This window comes from Rhinatrema bivittatum, chromosome 12 (assembly GCF_901001135.1).
Source record: "Rhinatrema bivittatum chromosome 12, aRhiBiv1.1, whole genome shotgun sequence".
Taxonomy (NCBI): domain Eukaryota; kingdom Metazoa; phylum Chordata; class Amphibia; order Gymnophiona; family Rhinatrematidae; genus Rhinatrema; species Rhinatrema bivittatum.
The window spans coordinates 80,644,075-80,663,930 of record NC_042626.1 but is presented as its reverse complement, the minus strand read 5'-3'; the positions used below and the strand labels follow the sequence as shown (position 1 = coordinate 80,663,930).

The following is a 19,856-nucleotide window of genomic DNA, read 5'->3' as shown; positions in this document are numbered from 1 at the left end:
ATATCCGGAAGCGGCACCGATCGAAGGTGTGCCACTGACGTCGCCATGGCCCTCACAGAGTGTGCTTTAACATGGTCTTGAAAAGGAATGCCAGCTTGCTCATAGCAAAAAGAAATGCAGTCCGCCAACCAGGAAGAAAGAGCCTGCTTACCCACAGGTTGTCCCAACTTATTAGGATGGAAAGAGACGAATAATTGAGTGCTCTTCCTGTGGGAAACTGTACGGTCTAGGTAAAAAGCTAGAGCCCGTTTACAGTCTAGGGTATGCAGGGTCTGCTCTCCAGAGTTGGAGTGGGGCCTGGGAAAAAAGATAGGTAGTACGATAGATTGATTGATATGAAACTCCGAAACTACCTTAGGTAAAAATTTAGGGTGAGTGCTGAGTACCGCCCGGTCCTGCAGGAGCTTAGTGTAAGGCGGATAGGTAACTAGGGCCTGTAATTCACTAACCCTGCGAGCTGAAGTAACAGCCAAAAGGAATAACACTTTCCAAGTGAGATATTTCAAGTGACAGGAGTGCAGAGGTTCGAAAGGAGGTTTCATTAGACGACCAAGAACCAGGTTAAGGTCCCAGGATGGGGCCGGAGGACGCAAGGGTGGCTTTAGATGGAGTAAGCCCTTAAGAAAGCGTGTTACTAGGGGTTGTACTGAAATAGGATTACCCCCAATACCCTTATGGAAGGCGGCTACCGCACTGACATGCATTCTGATAGAAGAGGTTTTAAGACCTGATTCAGAGAGATGCCATAAATAGTCCAAGAATTTGGAGATTGGACAGGAAAGGGGATCAAGGGACTGAGAAGTGCACCATGATGTGTACCTTTTCCATTTGTATGAGTAAGACTTTCTTGTGGAAGGCTTTCGTGAAGCTATCAGGACTCGAGAAACGGAATCTGAAAGGTTAAATGGTTGAAGGACTAACCTTTCAACATCCATGCCGTCAGGGACAAGGCTTGGAAGTTGGGATGGAGGAGGCATCCGTCGTTTTGAGTGAGCAGATGCGGGTCCATTCCCAGAGGAATGTGCCTGCGGATGGAGAGATCCTGGAGTATTGGAAACCATACTTGGCGTGGCCAGTAAGGTGCTATCAGGATCATTGTTCCTCCGTCCTGGCGTAGCTTCACGAGAGTCCTTGACACAAGAGGGAGTGGAGGGAATGCATAGAGCAGACCGGTTGTCCACTTGAGGGAGAAAGCATCCCTCGGCCGAGAGTGCTGGCTCCGAATGAGAGAGCAGTAATCGTGCACTTTGTGGTTCTGAGGGGACGCAAAGAGGTCTATGCGGGGAGAACCCCACTTGTGAAACAGAGAGGTCGCTACCAGAGGATCGAGTGACCACTCGTGTGGGTGGAAGACTCGGCTCAGCTGGTCTGCCAATACATTGTCTACTCCCGGCAGGTAAGTGGCCCTGAGGTACATGGAGTGGGAGAGGGCTTCCGCCCAGATCTGCGCAGCTTCCTGACACAGAAGGAAGGAGCCTGTGCCTCCCTGCTTGTTTATGTACCACATGGCCACTTGGTTGTCCGTCTGGATTACGATTATCTGATGAAAGAGATGATCTTTGAAAGTGCGGAGCGCATAGCGGATTGCTCGAAGTTCCAGGAAATTGATCTGGTGTTCGGCTTCCTCTTTGGACCATAACCCTTGGGTTTGAAAGTCGTCCACATGGGCTCCCCAACCGATGTGAGAAGCGTCGGTGGTTAGGATTACTTGCGGATCCGGTGGAAGAAAAGGTAAGCCCTGAAGGAGGTTGACCTGAGTCGTCCACCAGGTTAAGGATAGGCGCAGCGCTTGTGTGACTGTGACTATGGAGGACAGAGGCTGAAAAGCTTGAATCCATTGGTGTCGTAGAGTCCATTGTGTTACTCTCATGGCTAGTCGGGTCATGGGAGTGACTTGAACTGAGGATGCCATGTGTCCTAGGAGAATGAGGAACTGGCGAGCCGTGGCAGTGTTCTGAGACTGGAGCTGGCGAGCCAGGGACATTAGGGTGTGGACCCTCTGAAGTGGAAGGTAAGCCTTTGCCTGTAAGGTGTCCAAGTCTGCTCCAATGAAGAATAAGGTTTGAGACGGGACTAAGCAAGATTTCTCGTAATTGACAAGAAACCCTAAGGAAAGGAGTGTTTGAATTGTCAATTTTAGGGAGGATTGAGCTATCTGTTGGGTGGAGGCCCTGATTAGCCAATCGTCCAGGTAGGGGTAGACGTGGACACCTTCCTTCCTTAAGAATGCTGCTACCACTACGAGACATTTGGTAAAGACTCGTGGGGCAGAAGCCAGACCGAAAGGTAGGACACGGTATTGATAATGGTCGTGGCCTACGAGAAACCGCAGATATTTGCGATGGGATTGTGTGATCGCAATGTGGGTATAAGCGTCCTTGAGGTCGAGAGAGCACAGCCAATCCCCTCTTTGTAGCAGAGGGAGCAGTGCGCCTAGGGTTACCATTTTGAACTTCTCTTTTTGAAGGTATTTGTTGAGGGCTCGAAGGTCCAAAATGGGACGTAGTCCCCCTGATTTCTTTGGTATTAGGAAGTATCTGGAATAGAATCCCTTGCCTCATTGAGAGGGAGGAACGGGTTCTATAGCATTTGATTGCAGAAGAAGAGACACTTCCTGTTGTAATTGAGCCAAATGGGTGGATAGACTCCACGCTTGAAGAGGCGGGGAGTCTGCCGGAAGAGTTATGAAGTTGAGGTGGTAACCCTGTGCGATAATTGTTAGAACCCACTGATCTGAGGTGATCTGCAACCAAGGTTGTAGAAAATGGTACAGTCGACCTCCTACAGGAATGTCTGGAAGAGGGGTTTGGCATGTGTTCCCTACAAGGGAGTCAAAGGCCAGCCGCAGGCCCCGGTGGAGGGGCTACAGTAGGCCTTTGTTTCCTAGGCTGACGTGGCTGAGGCCTAGTAGAGGATCGAGCTGGACGAGGCCTGGCCGATGGAGGGTAGTAACGGCGTGGCCGAAAGAACGACTTCTTAGAGTCCTTCTTAAGTGGTTGTTTGGAGGAAACCTCAGACGGAACAGAAGAAAGTTGTTTCAACGTCTCGTGGTGATCTTTTAATTCAGCTACAATTTGCTGAATTTGTTCCCCAAACAAATTGTCCCCTAAGCAGGGTAAATCCGCTAAACGATCCTGGACTTCTGGGCGAAGGTTGGATGATTTTAACCAAGCCCAACGTCTGGCCGAAATGGCAGTAGCTGAAACCTTTGTGGAGGCATCAAAGATGTCATAAGCCGTTCTGATCTCGTGCTTCCCTGCTTCAAACCCTTTGTTAAGAAGGGCCTGAAGCTGTGGCTGATATTGGTCAGGTAATGTGTCAGCAAAATCTTGCATCTGTTTAAGGATGGCTCTGTTATATTGCGTCATGTAGAGTTGATATGAGGCTATGCGAGAAATCAGCATAGCTCCATGGTACACTTTCTGTCCCACACTGTCCAGGAATTTATTGTCCTTGACCGGCGGAGTGGAGGAGTGTGGCTTTAGACGCTTGGCCTTTCTTTGTGCGGACTCAACCACAACAGAGCGATGATCCAGTTGAGGCTTTTGAAAGCCTGGTGCTGACTGGACGAGGTATGTGGAGTCAGCCTTCTTGTTAACTGGTGATACAGATGAAGGAGATTCCCAGTTTTTCTTTAAGAGATCGAGAAACACCTGGTGAATGGGGATGGAAGCGATGATTTTTGGAGCATCCAAAAATTGAAGCAGTTCCATCATCTGGTGTCTGTCATCGGTCTCAGATTGCAGCTGAAAAGGTACAATTTCGGACATCTCCTTTACAAAATTAATAAAGGAGAGATCCTCTGGAGGAGATCTTTTTCTACTCTCTGTAGGAGAAGGCGGTGATGGTAAATCTGTGTCAGAAGATGTATCATCACCCCAGGTATCATAGGGATCACTTGGGGGTTGAAGCCCCGATGGACCAGGTTGAGGATCCAAAGGCATCGAAGGAAACCTTGGAGGAACCGGTGGTACAATCGGTACTGGGAACGGCATCGAGGGTTTCGGTGCTGCCGATGGAGTCTGTGCCGGTCTTGGAACCGATGGAGTCAAAGGATAAATCGGTGGAGATATTCGAGAAGGCACCGATGGGACCACCCCGGAAGGGGGAATCAGGAACGGTGTTTCTCCCGCCGATGAAAATCCAGTCCGAGACGATGGCGCTGTCGGTGCTACTGGAATCATCGATGGAAGGGCATGTACAAGTGCCTCCATACGTTGTAGTAGCGGTGCCAGCGCTTCCAAAGGTTCGGTGGTCGGTTCCTTCCTCGGTGGCGGAATCGTTGCCGGGGTCGATGCCGGTGGCGGTGCCGGAATCGGTGCCGGAGACGGTGCCAATGGAGGTTGGAATTTTTGCATCGCTTTCTCGATGGCCTCCTGGACCAGCCGGTCCAGTTCTGCCCGGAGACCAGGGGTAACAATACCCGGCTCGACGGGAGAGGGAGGCTGAGGCAGAGCCGGAGGGACCACCGTAACCGGTGGGATCACGGCTCCCACACCCCGAGAGGGTGAGGGTTTCCTCGATGCCTGCGAACGAGACGTGGACGGTGCCAAGTCTGATCGAGGCCTCTTAGTCGGTGGCTCGGCTTGTTCAGAGGTCGATGACTGTGGATCCTCGACAGGCCGAGACTTGTGCCGTCGATGGCGATGCTTGTCCTTCCGGTCTCCTCGCCCATCCGGGGAGGGGACAGGAGTAGACGGCCGAGAAGTCATCGATGGTGGACGGTCACCGGAGGGTTGACGATGGTGGTGCAACTTCGACGGTGCCGGTTCCGATGACGTCGATGCTATCGATGGCGTTGGGGTGGGTGCATGGAAGAGGAGCCCCATCTTCTCCATCCTGGCTTTGCGACCCTTAGGTGTCATTAGGGCACATTTGGTGCAAGTCAGGACATCATGCTCACTTCCCAAACACAAAACACAAACCCTATGGGGGTCAGTGATTGACATAGTCCGGGTACAATCCGGGCATCGTCGGAACCCCGTCGCCATGGCTTAAGGCCAAATTTAGTCGCGGGCTCGGTAATTGCCAACAGGCCTCAAGGGCCAAATTCGACGGTAGTCGAAGAAAAAAGGCAAAAAACTTACCGGTTTCCGCGGAGGTGACAAAAATTTGTCGAAGGGAGACCCCTGAGGGGCAAATTTTCTTCGGAAAGAAAAATACCGAATTCCTGTCAGGAACGTGGTAAGAGAGCTCCTTTCACCGCGTGGCAACTGCTGCGCGGAAAAAAGAAGACTGAAGGGAGACCCCTGCTGGCTGCAGGGTCAGTGCCTTGCTGGGCATGCCCAGTAGGGGCCAGTCAAAGTTCTGTTTAAACTTTGACAGAAGTTTTCCGTGGTGGGCTCCATCCTCGATGTCACCCATTTGTGAGGACAACCATCCTGCTTGTCCTGTGAGAAATAAGGTGGATATTTGCTGAGGAAGGTAGAGAAGCAATGAGCTCAGACATCCATCTTACTCAGGTGACGTCACTTCCTCCTCAGAATAGACTCATTTTAACTGTTCCACAGAGGACACCCAGATGTTTCTAATCTTCCCTCCCTCAAATGCTTTCCCATTCTTCCACCTTTCTCCAAGTCCACTGTGGAAATGTGCTTGCCTTCCCCTAAATGCATACACGATGGAGGTGCTCTCTGTCCACTAGCAACCTTCTTTAATTTAGAATCTTTAAGTCATCAAGAAGTCTTTGATCCTTCTCTTTGGGCTTCATATTGCCACACACTGCTACTCACTTGGACAGAAACTAACATCTGTTGAATTTGATGTCTCCTCCAAATCTGACACTGCAGCATTTGCCAGCCTCCCATCTCTAGCCTCTTAGCTGCTATTCAGCACACATACCAAATGCCCCTCTCGATCTATGCACCCTGCGCTCCTCCAGCCTACTACTGTTTCTTATCTTTGAAACAGTCTTCCCTCCGACTACTTCTGCACTGTAGTTCAGGTGCAAGATCTAAACCATTTCTACACACACTTTTAAACTCCTCAACCCACCACTTCATTGTCTGTCATCTACATATATTTGTTTAATGCCCTGGAAAAAGTCACTGAATAAATGCCATGAACTTAAGTAGGGTTCATAATTTCATTACTGGCTGTGTCCACCATTGTCTGCACCATAAGCTTCCTATCATGCAGCTTATGCAAGCAGTAACAGCCCACCAATGCATAGAAAGGAATATGCATGATCCCATGACCTAGTTAGCATAGAGCCAATTGCCTGCTCCCTCTAAGCAGATAACGTCTCATCCCTTCCACAGACCTGAGTGACAAGCATATTCCCCATTCCCACTTACCTCCATCTGAAGCACTTGCTGAAGTCGCTCCATAATGACCAGTGTGGTCTTCTGCACAGCAGGGTAACAGTCCTTGGCACTGTTCTTCACAATCTCCATGAGGGCTTCATATGCAGCACTCCTCAGGTTGTTCTGGTGCCCATCAGGCCTGGGCACAGATAGCAGCAAATTTTAAACACAAGCCATTCACATGGCCTTCCAAAAGTAGAGCAAAGCATAGCCAATTCATAAACACTCAATTTTTAATTACTGCATAAACAGCATCTTGCCACCATAATACAAAGCATAACCAAAGCGCCCAGAGCTAACAGCATAGCAGAAAAATTCAGCAATTCTTCAAAATTCAAAAGGGTCCCAGGCTCTTGCTCAGTCATGAGAAGTGCAGGCTCTTTTGTACATGCAGAAAGATAAGTCCACACGCTTAAGCAGCAAGGCAGACTGCTCTGAGAAGCAAGATAAATGCCAACTACATAGGAAAATTGGGTTCTTACCTGCTAATTTCCATTCCGGTAGTACCACGGATCACTCCAGACTCTTGGGTTTATTCATCCATGCCAGCAGATGGTGACAAAGTAAAACTGACATTGCTTCAAGTATCCTGATGCCACCTGCAGTTCATCAGTATTGAACTGTACCCAAGCTAAATGCAATAAACTGTGCACATAACCCAAAAAAACTTCCAAAAAGAACTGGTGAAAAGCAAACAAACTTGGCAAGACTTCTGCTAACGTATACCACAGCTGAGCGAACAACCCTCCCCTTTCTAGATTGAGCAGACTCTGGACTGATCTGTGGTACTACAGGAACGGAAATTAGCAGGTAAGAAAGGAAAATGGGTTCTTACTTGCTAATTTTCATTCCTGTAATGCCACAGATCAGTCCAGACAAGAAAATTATTCCTTACCTGCTAATTTTCGTTCCTGTAGTACCATGGATCATTCCAGACGGTGGGTTATGTTCCCTGTCCAGCAGATGGAGTTAGAACCAAAAATTCCCAGGGGAGGACCTATATAGAGACGCCTCCCTCGCCTCAATCCTCAGTAACTGGACTAGCAAAGCCAAGACGAGAAGAGACAGAACCAGAGGGATCAATTAATCTCAAAAATAGAGAAAAAAAACAGCTGTAAGTGACAGCAAGTAACTTGTACTCAAACTGTAACTGAACTTGCAAACAGCACTGTGTTCAAAAGACAGCTCGCAATAACTAGAGATACAGAGTGAAAATATTGTGAAGACAGGAAAGCAGTGATGGCCCACAAAGAACCCCCAAAACCAGGGAGGGGTCTGGAATGATCCATGGTACTTACCAGGATCATTCCAGACTGTGGGATGTACCAAAGCTTCCCCATCATAGGTGGGTCGCGGACAGCCCTGCCCGTATGACCCTGTCTCCAAGCTGACCGTGAGACGGCGTGCGAATGTCTAGACGATAATGTCTTGCGAAAGTGTGGAGAGACTTCCATGTGGCCGCCCTACAAATTTCTTGAGAAGAAACTGCAGAACTTTCCGCCCACGACGTCGCTTGAGCGCGTAGAGAATGCGCCTTAACAGCTAAAGGTGGAGACTTACCCACTCCGATGTATGCGGCTATAATCGCTCCTTTCAGCCAGCGAGCAATTGATTGTTTGGATGCCATGCAACCCTTCCTGGGTCCCGACCAAAGGACAAACAAATGATCGGAGAGTCGAAATTCATTAGTGACCTCCAACCGACACAGGTCAGAAGAATCAGAGGATACAAATGACAGAAGCTCTATCGATTGGTTGTGATGGAAAGTAGAGACCACCTTCGGCAGAAAAGATGGAACTGTCCGCAGGGATACTCCCCCTGGCGTGAAACGAAAGTATGGCTCCCGACATGATAGAGCTTGTAGTTCAGAGATCTGACGTGCTGAGCTAATCGCCACCAGGAAAATGGTCTTAAGGGTGACATCCTTGAGTGTGGCCGAACTCAGAGGCTCAAAAGGCGGTGCACATAGAGCCCGGAGTACCAAATTGAGATTCCATGAAGGACAAGGCGGTCTAATGGGAGGTTTCAAGTGTTTTACCCCCTTTAGAAACGTAGAATATCCGGATGTGAGGTCAGGAGCTCCCTGTCATTACTCCTTAGGAAAGCTCCCAAAGCCGCTACCTGAACACGAAGAGAATTATAGGCCAGGCCCAAATCCAGACCCGCCTGTAGGAAGGAAAGCACATGCGCTACTGAGGCCTGCGTTGGCAGAATCGTCTTTGACTCACACCATTCCTCAAAAACCTTCCATACTCTGACATAGGTAACGGACGTGGAAGTCTTCCTAGCTTTCAGGAGCGTCGAGATGACAGACTCTGGATATCCGCGCCTTCTTAATTGGCGCCTCTCAAAAGCCAGGCCGCAAGACAAAAGCGATCTGCCTTCTGAAAAATATTGGCCCTTGGCGAAGGAGATGTGATAGGTGACTGAGTCGAAGCGGACCTCCCACTGCCAGATTGAAAAGATCTGCAAACCATGGACGTCGAGGCCACTCTGGCGCAACTAGGATCACCGGACCTTGATACGTCTCTATCCGTCAGATGACCTTGCCCACTAAAGGCCACAGAGGAAAGAAATACAGAAGACACTGTCGAGGCCAGGGAGGAACTAGTGCGTCGACTCCTTCCGCGCCGTGCTCTCGCCTGCGGCTGAAGAAACAGGCGGCCTTTGCACTTGTTGCGGTTGCCATTAGATCCACATGGGGTATCCCCCAACGCTGTATTATCCTCCGCATTGCGTCTTCTGAGAGTTCCCACTCTCCTGGATTCAGGTGTTGCCGGCTGAGAAAATCTGCCTGCACGTTGTCCACGCCAGCTATGTCCAAAGCCGCTAGACGCTGCAAGTGTAGCTCCGCCCACACCATCAAGTTGTCGGTCTCCAAGGAGACTAGATGGCTTCTGGTGTCCCCTTGGCGATTGATATACGCCACGGTGGTCGCATTGTCCGAGAGAATCCGAACCGCTCGACTGCGTACCAGTGGGTAGAACCCCTGCAGCGCTAGAAGGACTGCCCTGGTCTCCAGCCGATTGATGGGTCAAGTGGACTGATCTACCGTCCATCGGCCTTGGAGAGACCTGTCTTGACAAACCGCCCCCAGCCGGTGAGGCTGGCATCCGTGGTGACGACCACCCAATTCGGGTTCTGCAGAGACACTCCCTGAGCTAATCGTTGAGGGTCCAGCCACTACTGTAGACTGCTCAAGACAACACTCGGAATGGGCAGCACTGCCTGAAAATCTCTAGACACCGGGTTCCATCGCGAAAGTAGGGACCTCTGGAGAGGTCGGAGATGAGCGAAGGCCCACTGTACCAAATCGATGAGTTGAAGCCATGGTTCCCAGTACCTGAATATAGTCCCATGCCATGGGAGTGACGAGAGCCATAAAACCGGTTACTTGAGCGCGTAGAGCCCGAGCTCTGTCCGGGTGCAGAAACACCTTGGCCTGGTTGGTGTCGAAGTGTGCTCCCAGAAAATCCAGCGATTGGGACGGTATCAGTTTGCTCTTTGAGAAATTGACGATCCATCCCAGAGATTGAAGAAGTACCACCACTCTGTCGACAGCACGGTAGCCCTGCGCCCTCGACTTCGCTCAAATGAGCCAGTCTAGATAGGGATGTACTAGGATACCCTCCCTGCGGAGCGCCGCCACTACCACCACCATGATCTTGGTGAAGACTCGCGGAGCCGTCGCCAGGCCAAAGGGGAGAGCACGAAACTGAAAATGTCCCAAAATCTTGAAGCGTAAGAAGCGCTGATGATGGTGATGGATCGGGATGTGAAGGTATGCTTCTGTAAGGTCCGAGGCCAAGAATTCTCCCGGTTGCACAGCTGCTAACACTGACCGGAGCGTTTCCATACGAAAACGAGGAACTCTGAGACACTTGTTGACCGACTTGAGATCCAGGATAGGTCGAAACGTACCCTCCTTTTTGGGAACCACAAAGTAGACCGAATAATGTCCTCTTCCCAGTTCGGAGGCCGCTACCGGGACTATTGCCCCCAGTTGTAGCAGACGATCGAGAGTCTGTCGAACTGCTAATTGAGGCAGGAATCGGAAGGAGAAAACAGAAAACGGTCTCGGGGTTCGTGTACAAAATCTAATACGTAGCCTTGACTTAAGATGTCCAGCACCCATTGATCAGACGTAATTTGGACCCACTCTTTGTAGAAGAGAGTAAGGCGACCCCCCAGGTGGGGGGATCCCCTCGTGGGACCCTCTGGCATCATTGTGAAGCTTTTGAGGAGACACCTGCCCCTTGAGTATCCTTACCGTGGCGGCATCCACGAAAGGACCGGTTCCAGGTGTGTGATCGTGTAGAAGGCGCTCGAGGTGTTTGCTGTCTGGCAGGATGCGACCTCCGTTGATTCCGGTACCTGTTCCTGGAGGAATAAAAAGATCTAGAAGAACGTGGACGATCTTCTGGTAGCTTGTGCACCGCATTCTCATTAAGAGATTTGATGATCTGATCCAAATCTTCCCCAAACAGGCATCTGCCCTTGAAAGGAAGAGAACTCAGGCGCGTCTTGGACGAAGCATCTGCCGCCCAGTTGCGAAGCCACAAAAGACGGCGAGCGGACACCGCCGCCACCATGGATCGAGCGAGAACCCTTAACAGATCATAAAAAGCATCAGCTCCATAGGCAACCACCGCTTCAAGTCTATCAGCCTGAATAGTCTCTGCCTGTGGCAAAGATTGGGATGTGAGAAGCTGCTGTACCCAACGCAGAGCTGCTCGCTGTGCTAGGGAACTGCAGATAGCAGCCCTCATCCCCAACGCTGAGACCTCGAAGATACGCTTGAGGTACACCTCGAGCTTGCGATCCTGGACATCCTTCAACGCCGTCCCACCCGTGACCGGGATGGTGGTATGCTTCGTGACCGCGGATATTGCCAGTATCCCACTCCCTTGAAATCAATTGCAAGATATCGTGATGCGTGGGAAAAGCTTTCGCTAGGGGTCGCAAGCCCACTAGCAGAGGGTCCCCTTTCTTAATCTTCGGATCCTGAGCCACAGGATCCAGAGGAGGGTCGAAGTCCATTTCCTGCAGGATGTGAGGAATGAGATCATCCAACTCCACTGCTTGAAAATTGCGGAGAACCCTCGGGTCGACACCCTCTACCTGGGCCGCCAGGGAGGGATCATCCGCATCTGGGTCCTGCCATGAATCCCCCGACAGTTGCTGCAGCGGTGTAGGGACCATGGGAGGGGGCCGAGCGGACCCCGCACCCTCTGTGGGCAAAGAAGCCTTCCCTAAGGGAGGGTCCGCCGTCGAAAGCTGGGTCAAGCAAGTCAGTTTGGGAGGAGGGGGACCCCAATTTCGAAGATTCGGATCCCTGCTCTGTAAAAATCCCTTTTGCATTAAAATGACGAATTCTGGCAAAAAAGCAGGAAGTGCTGATGAAGGGCCCCCCGAGGTGTCGTCCTCTTGCCTGCCCTGGTCCGTTGCGCTCAGAAACCCCATACTGTGAGAGGAAACCTGGAGCGGAGCGTCGACGTCCTCCTCAGAAAGAGCTGCCTCCGAGTCAGCTAACAAAATGGCCGCCGTTCCCGCGCTGAGGGGAAACTGGACATGCCGCTTCCTGCCGGCGCGGTCCGACTCTCCTCCAAGCTGCCCACCAGGTAAGCTATACTCCCCCTCAGGAAAAGCCGAAGAAAATCCCTCTGAGGGCTGCTGAACCCCTTGCCAAGCTCCGGAGCCGTTAGGCGATCTCTGCATCGCGGCAGGAGGGAGGGGTGGCTGCGGCGCGCAGCAACAACTGAAGCAGCGAAGCAATAGAGCTATCCAGCCTCCGGACCCCTCACCGTCCCCAAGAGACCGTCGGGGAAAGCGCCGTTCCGACGGTAAGCAGCTCCGGGGAATGTGTCATCGCAGAGCTGCAGGGCGGGACTCCAATCACTCCCCGAAGGGGAGGAGGGGAAAAGTACAAACTCCGGGGCTAGGGGGGAGCGGTCGGCACTACCAACTTCACCCCTCACAAATTTCTGTTCCTCCCAACGACTGTAAATAAAATAAAAACACTTACCACACTGCAGCCGGGCAAGGAAGAGGAAAAACAGAGAAAAATAAAGTGACAGGCAAAAAACACAGCCTGTTAGCAAGTTCCTGACTGGAAAACAGTGTCTCTCTTTGAACGGAGTGGTCCTGTCAGAACACTACAGAACCTATCCCTTAGAAGAAAACCTTTATCTAATATTATTTAATTGATCCCTCAAAGAGAAAATAAAACTAGAAAAGTGCTGGGGACCACCGTGTCCCCTGCTCAATCTGCTGGAGTTAGAACTATACTGAGGATTGAGGCAAGGGAGGCGTGGCTATATAGGTCCTCCCCTTGGAATTTTTGGTTCTAACTCCATCTGCTGGACAGGGAACATAACCCACCATCTGGTACGTACAGGGAACAGTGGGTTATGCACTCCCACCAGCAGAGGAAAAAAAAAAAAAAAAAAAAAACTTCGAGGCACTGCTATAACAATAGTGCCACCTGCAGCTCCTCTGTATTGGTCAATCCCCAAGCAAAAAACCACTGGAATCAACTAAATAACCTTAAACCACTATTCACCCAGAACAAAGGCGAACATCAAAAAACAGGAGGGTTGGATTCCCCTAAAGTTGGAAACCCTAACCCAGAACTTTGTGATAAACAGATTACTCCCTTCAGAATTCTTCAGTACAGTAGCTAACCCAAGGGTCAATCTTTCTCAGCAGTCACATCTGGGCAGGCCTCTGGACTGATCTGTGGTATTACAGGAACGAAAATTAGCAGGTAAGACCCAATTTTCCTTTCCTAAACATACCCTGATCAGTCCAGACCAGTGGGATGTTCCAAAGCCACACTACTCTGGGAGGGATCCCGAAAGACCCACTCTTAGAACCCGCTCCCCAAAATTGGAGTCCTTCGGCGCTTTCACCAGTAATACTTTTTCCAAGCGGTAATGAGGACCAGACCGCAGCTCTACATACCGTATTTTTCGCTCCATAAGATGCACCTAGGATTTAGAGGAGGAAAATAAGATAAAAAAAAGATTCTGAACCAAATGGTGTGCTAAAATATTTAATAAAATAACAGAATGAACAGCAGTTTTAAGAACCATCAACACTGTCATTCACAAATGAGGAGAGACTAAGTTCAAGTACTCTGCTAGTGTCAGAATTTAGGAAGCTCAGTTGCTCACACTCACTGATATCACTTTCTTCGTTATCTTCATATATATCATATCATCTTCAGTGCCATCTAAGGCATTGCTAATGCCACATTTTTTGAATGACCGTACAACGGTTTCATCCTTCACTGACTGCCAGGATGTTTCCACCCATTCACAAACTTGAGTGATAGTGGGGCTCTTCATTCGTCCAAGTAGGTGTCAGATCATGATTACCAGCAGCCATCCATTTGTTCCACTCTTCTCGCATAAAGACTTTAAACTGTTTGTTGATGGAAACATCGAGAGGTTGCAACTGGCTGGTACGACCCCCAGGAATTAGAGCTAGATGAGTCTTCACTTCTTTAAAGCGCTTTTTTGTGGTTTTGCTAATATGTGCTCTAAACTGTTCAAGCACTAATAGGGCAGGTTTTTTCAGAAGCCCTCCAGGATGTTCGGACCACACTTTTTCAACCCATACTCTCATTCCATTTTCATCCATCCATCCTTTTTCATGAGCATGCACAACAACTCCTTGTGGGATCACTTCTTTTGGCATCTGTTTCCTTTTGAAAATTTACATCGTGGCAGTTTGGTGCCATCTGCACAGCAGGACAACACAACTGTGTAATGGGTTCTCTCATGTCCTGAGGTTTTCAGAGTTATGGTTTTGGCACCTTTCAGATCAACAGTCCTGTTAGATGGCACAAAGGTTAGCGGGACTTCATCCATATTCCCAATCTGGCCAATTTCAAAATCATTTTTCTTCCTAGCATCAATTACAAATTTGTGAAAATACAATCTTTGATTCGTATTCTTTGCGCAATTCTAGTTTTGGTGCTCATGGCAAGGCCACTTCGCCTCAAATCTGTAGCATCACGACGGTGATCCAGTAAAATCCTGAATGCCTCTACAGCAATGCGTTTGGCTTCATATATTATCATTTTTGTAGAGACTGAGAAGCCATTATTCCTGTGACATGTGATCCATTCTTTCAAGTCCACGTCTGTGGCCACTTTGCAGCATGCCCACGAAAAGTGTGCTTACTTTTATCTGCTTTTTGCAGCTGATCCTCCTGTTTCCTCCATGCCCTTATTTTTTCAGTTGGAGGTGGCCCAAAATGTTTCTCTGCTGCTCTGTTTCCATGTTCCTTAGCATATTTTACTACCTCCAGTTTAAAAAGAATTTTATACGCTAGCCTTTTCTGCTTTAACATTTGTGTAGGTAGCAGGAGACTGTGGTATTTTTCTGCAAGAAAATATAGTAATGACACACTGTTATGGAGTGGATCTACTACTGACGCACTTAAGCAGCTGGATCAGCTGCTGACGCACTGTTATGGGGGGACACAGAGTTATACCCTTATAGGGGACACGTTATTGGAGGACACTTTTAGGCCCATTCACATGACTGTATTTTGTTTCCGCAATGTGTCTTGAAAAAAAATGGCTGCAACACGGACGTCCAGTATTTTTTTTCGGATTCGCAAGGATATGGTTATATGAATGGACCCTTAGGGGGGCACCAGCAGATCCTGACCCAAATACTATATTATGATAATACACAGAGCACCATATACAGACTGGGGAGGGGGGGATATGTCTACAAGTTGCAGTGCCAATCCGGCAGGGACCGGATCAGCAACTGCAGAGGGAATTCAGGATGCCCCCCCTGCTGCTGCACACTTAGGGGAAGTCCAGTTATTTTATACTTTAATGTCACTACATAGGAAAACTACCTACAAACTGATGGAGATGAGCAGCACAGCCTGCTCCGTCTGCCGCTTCTCTGCCTGAGCTTGCACTGGCTTCCTGCCTCACACTCTTGGCCCCTCCCTCCCCTGACTCCCAGCCAGCCAGCCAATGAAATGCTACTAGGCTGGCAACAAGTCACGTCAGCACCACGCAGAGCTCTGGCAGCTGCAGCGCGCCTCTCACATCTGCCCTCGATGAGCCAGATGAATGCACCCACCACCACGCCACTAGCCCACCCACCCTCGCGCAACTGTGGACACGAGCCAGGAGGCAGATGCTGGGGTTCGCACGCCACCGCAGCAGGTATGATTACGCTCACTCTGCACATGTTTACCGGTGCCGACCTCCCTACCCATGCCCCGCAGCAGCTAAAAAAAAAATGAACATTCGCTCCATAAGATGCACGGCCATTTTCCCCCGACTTTTGGGGAGGAAAAAAGTGCGTCTTATGGAGCGAAAAATTCGGTATCTCTTGTGGCGACACCAGCTGGCACTCCGCCCAAGAGGCCGCTTGAGCACGCATAGAATGAGCTTTCAAGCCGTCTAGGACGGAGCAGCCGTTGCTAATGTATGCCGAGCCAATTGTCTAGGTGGCTGAAGGAGACCAAGTGGCCTTGGACGTCTTGTCCCCTCTCTTAGGGCCACCAAACAGGACAAAAATAATCTGTTTTCCGAAAAGGATTGGTGAACTTCAAATAGCGCAAGAGGATTCTGTGAACATCCAATAAATGCAGGTCTCTACCTGCCGCCGAATCGCAGGACCAGTCTGGGAAGCCAGGGAGTTCTACCGACTGATTAACATGAAATGCCGACACCATGCGCAGACACCCTATCCGCCGAAATCCGCAAAAACAGGTCCCGGCAGGACAGAGCCTGCAATTCCAAAATGTGCCTCGCTGAACAAACAGCCACTAAGAAGACAGTCTTCATGGTCAGGTCCTTGACAGAAGCCTGACCCACTGGCTCAAAGAGCGGTACACAAGGACCGCAGGACAAGGTTCAGGTTCCACTCTGGGCACAGTTTCCGATCAGGCAGCTTCAAATGCTTTACCCCTTTGAGAAAGTGAACCACATTCGAGTGGCAAGCCAGGGATCTGCCGTCTATTTGTCACCTGAAACGCCCCAGAGCTGAAACCTGAACCCGGATGGAGTCGTACACAAGGCCCTTGGAAAAGCCTTGCTGCAGAAAAGCCAGAATGTGAGGGACGGACGCCGGCCCAATCCCCTGTTGCGCACACCAAGGCTCAAACACTGTCCACACACGCACATACGCCATGGAAGTGGAAGGACGCCTGGCCTGCAGCTGAGTGGAAATTACTGGCTCCGAATACCCTTCAGCCATAGGCGCCGCCTCTCAAAAGCCAAGCCGCGAGAGAAGCGATCCTCCCAATCTGAAAGGATGGGTCCCTGATGCAACAGGTCTGGTAAATGCGCCAGCCTTAATGGCCCATCAGTGGCTAGCTGTATCAGATCCGCAAACCAAGGGTGACAAGGCCACTCCGTAGCCACCAGCACCACCTGACCCCAGTGCTGTTCCACTCGTCTGAGGATTCAACTGATGAGAGGCCATGGAGGAAAGGCATACAACAGAATCCCTGTAGGCCATTTGGACACCAGGGCGTCGAGACCTACCGACCCCATCTTCTTTCGACTGAAAAAGCACGTCGCTTCGCAATGATTCGGGTCTCCATGAGGTCCAACTGGGGAGCTCCCCATCTAGCACAAATGAGGTTCCACGCCTCTCCGGACAGCTCCCACTCTCTTGGGTCCAGCTGTTGCCTGCTTAGGAAGTCCACATGGACGTTGTCCATGCCGGCCACATGCAAGGCAGCGATACCCTCTAGATGGCGATTGGCCCAGGCGAAGAGGAGACTAGCTTCCCGGGCTACTGCTGGGCTCCTGGTTCCTCCCTGGCAGTTGAGGTACGCCACCGTGGTGGCACTGTCTGAAAACACACGCACAATTCGCCCCTGCACCAGATCCAGGAAGGTTCCCAATGCCCTGCGCACTGCCCTGGTCTCCAGGCGGTTGATGGACCAAGCATGCTCCAACTCCAGCCACACGCCTTGTCCCGCTCTGCCCAAGCACACACCACCCTAGCCTCAGAGGCTGGCATCTGTGGACACCAAAACCCAGTCTGGGTTTCAAGGGGCATTCCTCTCTACAGGTTGGAGTCCACTAACCACCACTCCAGGTTGTATCTGAACTGCGACGTCAGTGGCAGCCGCACCTGATATTGCTCAGACACTGGACTCCACCAGGACAGAAAAACCCACTGCAACAGTCTCAAGTGAGCAAATGCCCACAGGACGAGCTCCAGCGTAGAGGCCATGGATCCCAGAACCTGCAGATAGTCCCAGGTAGTAGGAGTCTGAATCCTCCGCAAGCAATTTACCTGCTGTTGCAGTTTGTGCATATGGTCCTCCATTCGAAACACCCAGCCAAGTGTCGAAGCGAGCCCCCAGGTATTCCAGGACCTGGGAGGGAATCAGGTGACTCTTTGCCAGGCTGATCACCCACCCCAACGACTGCAGCATGTGGGTCACATGAATAGTTCGCCGACAATATTTCTCCAATTTCGCCCAGAGGAGCCAGTCGTCTAGGTTAGGGTGTTCTAACACCCCTTCCCGCCGGAGGGCTGCTGCCACGACCACCATAACCTTGGTGAAGGTGCAGGGCGCTCATGCCAGACTGAAGGGGAGCGCACGAAATTGGAAATGTCCCAGGATCAAGAACCTCAGAAACCCCCGATGATCACTCAGGATGTGGAGGTAAGCCTCTGTGAGGTCCAAGGAGACCAGGAACTTCCCTTTGCGAACCGCCGCAATCACTGTGCGCAGGGTTTCCATTCGAAAACATGGGACTTTCAGACTCCGGTTCGCTTGCTGGAGGTCCAGGATGGAGCGAAAGGTTCCCTCTTTTTGATACCACAAAGTACAGGGAGTACCAACCGGCACCCTGCTCCGCCACTGGAACTGGAACAATGACCTGTAAGCTTAGTAGACAGCGTAGTGTAGCCCTCCACCGCGGTTCGCTTGTTTAGGGAAGAACAGCGTGACACCAGGAAGGCATCCCTGGGAGTGTGAAAATTCTAAGGAGTAACAGACGCGGATCACTTGAGTACCCACTGGTTGGCCGTAATTCTTGCCCACTCCTCGTAGAACTGGGACAGCCGTCCCCCTACAGCTGTCTTCGGGGAGTAGGTGGTCATGATTTCATTGGAAGATTTGCCTACTCCAGGGCCCTGGCCGGAACCTCCCCTCGCTGTTCAGTTGGATCCCCGAAAGGACTGCTGCTGTCCCGAGGAAGGTCTGTATCCATAGGAAGAGGAACCACCCCTTCCCGACTTAAATCTTCTGGAATCTCTAATCCAGCTCCTTGGGGCAGATGCCTTCCTAAAGGGCTTTCTATCCTCCAGAAGCCTATATCCTTTGGACTCTCCCAGTGACTTCAATAGCTGATCCAGGTCCTCGCCAACAAGCTTTAGAAGAAGAAATCAGCCGACCAATTCTGGAGCTATAGCAAGCGACGGGCCGCCACCGAAGAAAACATAGAACATGCCGAAGATTGTACTAGGTCATATAGTGCATCGCCGTGAATGCCACCCCCGCCTGGGACATGACCTCCGAGGAGGCTGGGTCCTGTGGTTAGAACATAATGGCCATGCTGGGTCAGACCAAGGGTCCATCAAGCCCAGCAAAGGGGCGTGGGATAAACACTGTGGATCCATTAAGTCTAGAGGGCGTGAATAAAGAGGAGGCAGCAAAACACTGCACGGAGTGGCAGTAGCCACAGAGGCATTCAAACACTGCACGGAGCGGCAGTAGCCACAGAGGCATTCACGGAGCGGGATGCCAGTGGCCAGTAGTTGGTGTTCCACCTTCACGGAGCGGAAGGATGGAGGGCTGCTATCTCCAAAAAAAAGAGACAAAAAAATAAAAACAGGGGTGGGTAAGAGTATGGGGTAAGGGTATGGCCTGCTTGTTACAGAGGTTGCTACCCCTAATTGAGCAGGACGATCACTTGGATGCAGATACGGCACTGCTCTCTAAATTGGTGGTGGGGTGGAGGGGAATTAGGGCTGGAGGGTACTGGAAGCCAATAGTAACAGGTGGGAGAGAAAAAAAGGGGAAAAAAAAGGATAAAGTGCGTAGCTTGCTGGGCAGACTTGATGGGCCGTTTGGTCTTCTTCTGCCGTCATTTCTATGTTTCTATGTTTCCAACAGAGCCCAAAACCAGGCCACAAGAACCTGGCAATTACCCAAACACTAAGAAGATCCCATGCTACTGATGCAATTAATAGCAGTGGCTATTCCCTAAGTAAAATTGTACACAATATTCAAGGTGCGGTCTCAGCATGGAGCGATACAGAGTCATTATGACATTTTGTGTTTTATTCTCCATTCCCTTTCTAATAATTCCCAACACTGTTTGCTTTTTTGACTGCTGCAGCACACAGAGCGACAATTTTAAAGTGTTATCCACTATGATGCTTAGATCTTTTTCCTGGGTGGTAGCTCCTAATATGGAACCTAACATCTTGTAACTACAGCAAGGGTTATTTTTCCCTATATACAACACCTTGCACTTGTCCACATTAAATTTCATCTGCCATTTGGATGCCCAATCTTCCAGTCTTGCAAAGTGCGCGTGTG

The 19,856-nt window shown here is 50.5% G+C and overlaps 1 protein-coding gene across 1 annotated transcript in view; it reads right to left on the bottom strand.

Moving 5' to 3' along the window:
* KPNB1 (karyopherin subunit beta 1) overlaps positions 1 to 19,856 on the bottom strand; it is a 274,884-nt gene that overhangs the window by 171,853 nt on the left and 83,175 nt on the right. The window contains 1 exon segment of the mRNA XM_029572132.1: positions 6,297 to 6,444. Coding sequence (XP_029427992.1) covers positions 6,297 to 6,444 — 148 coding nt within the window.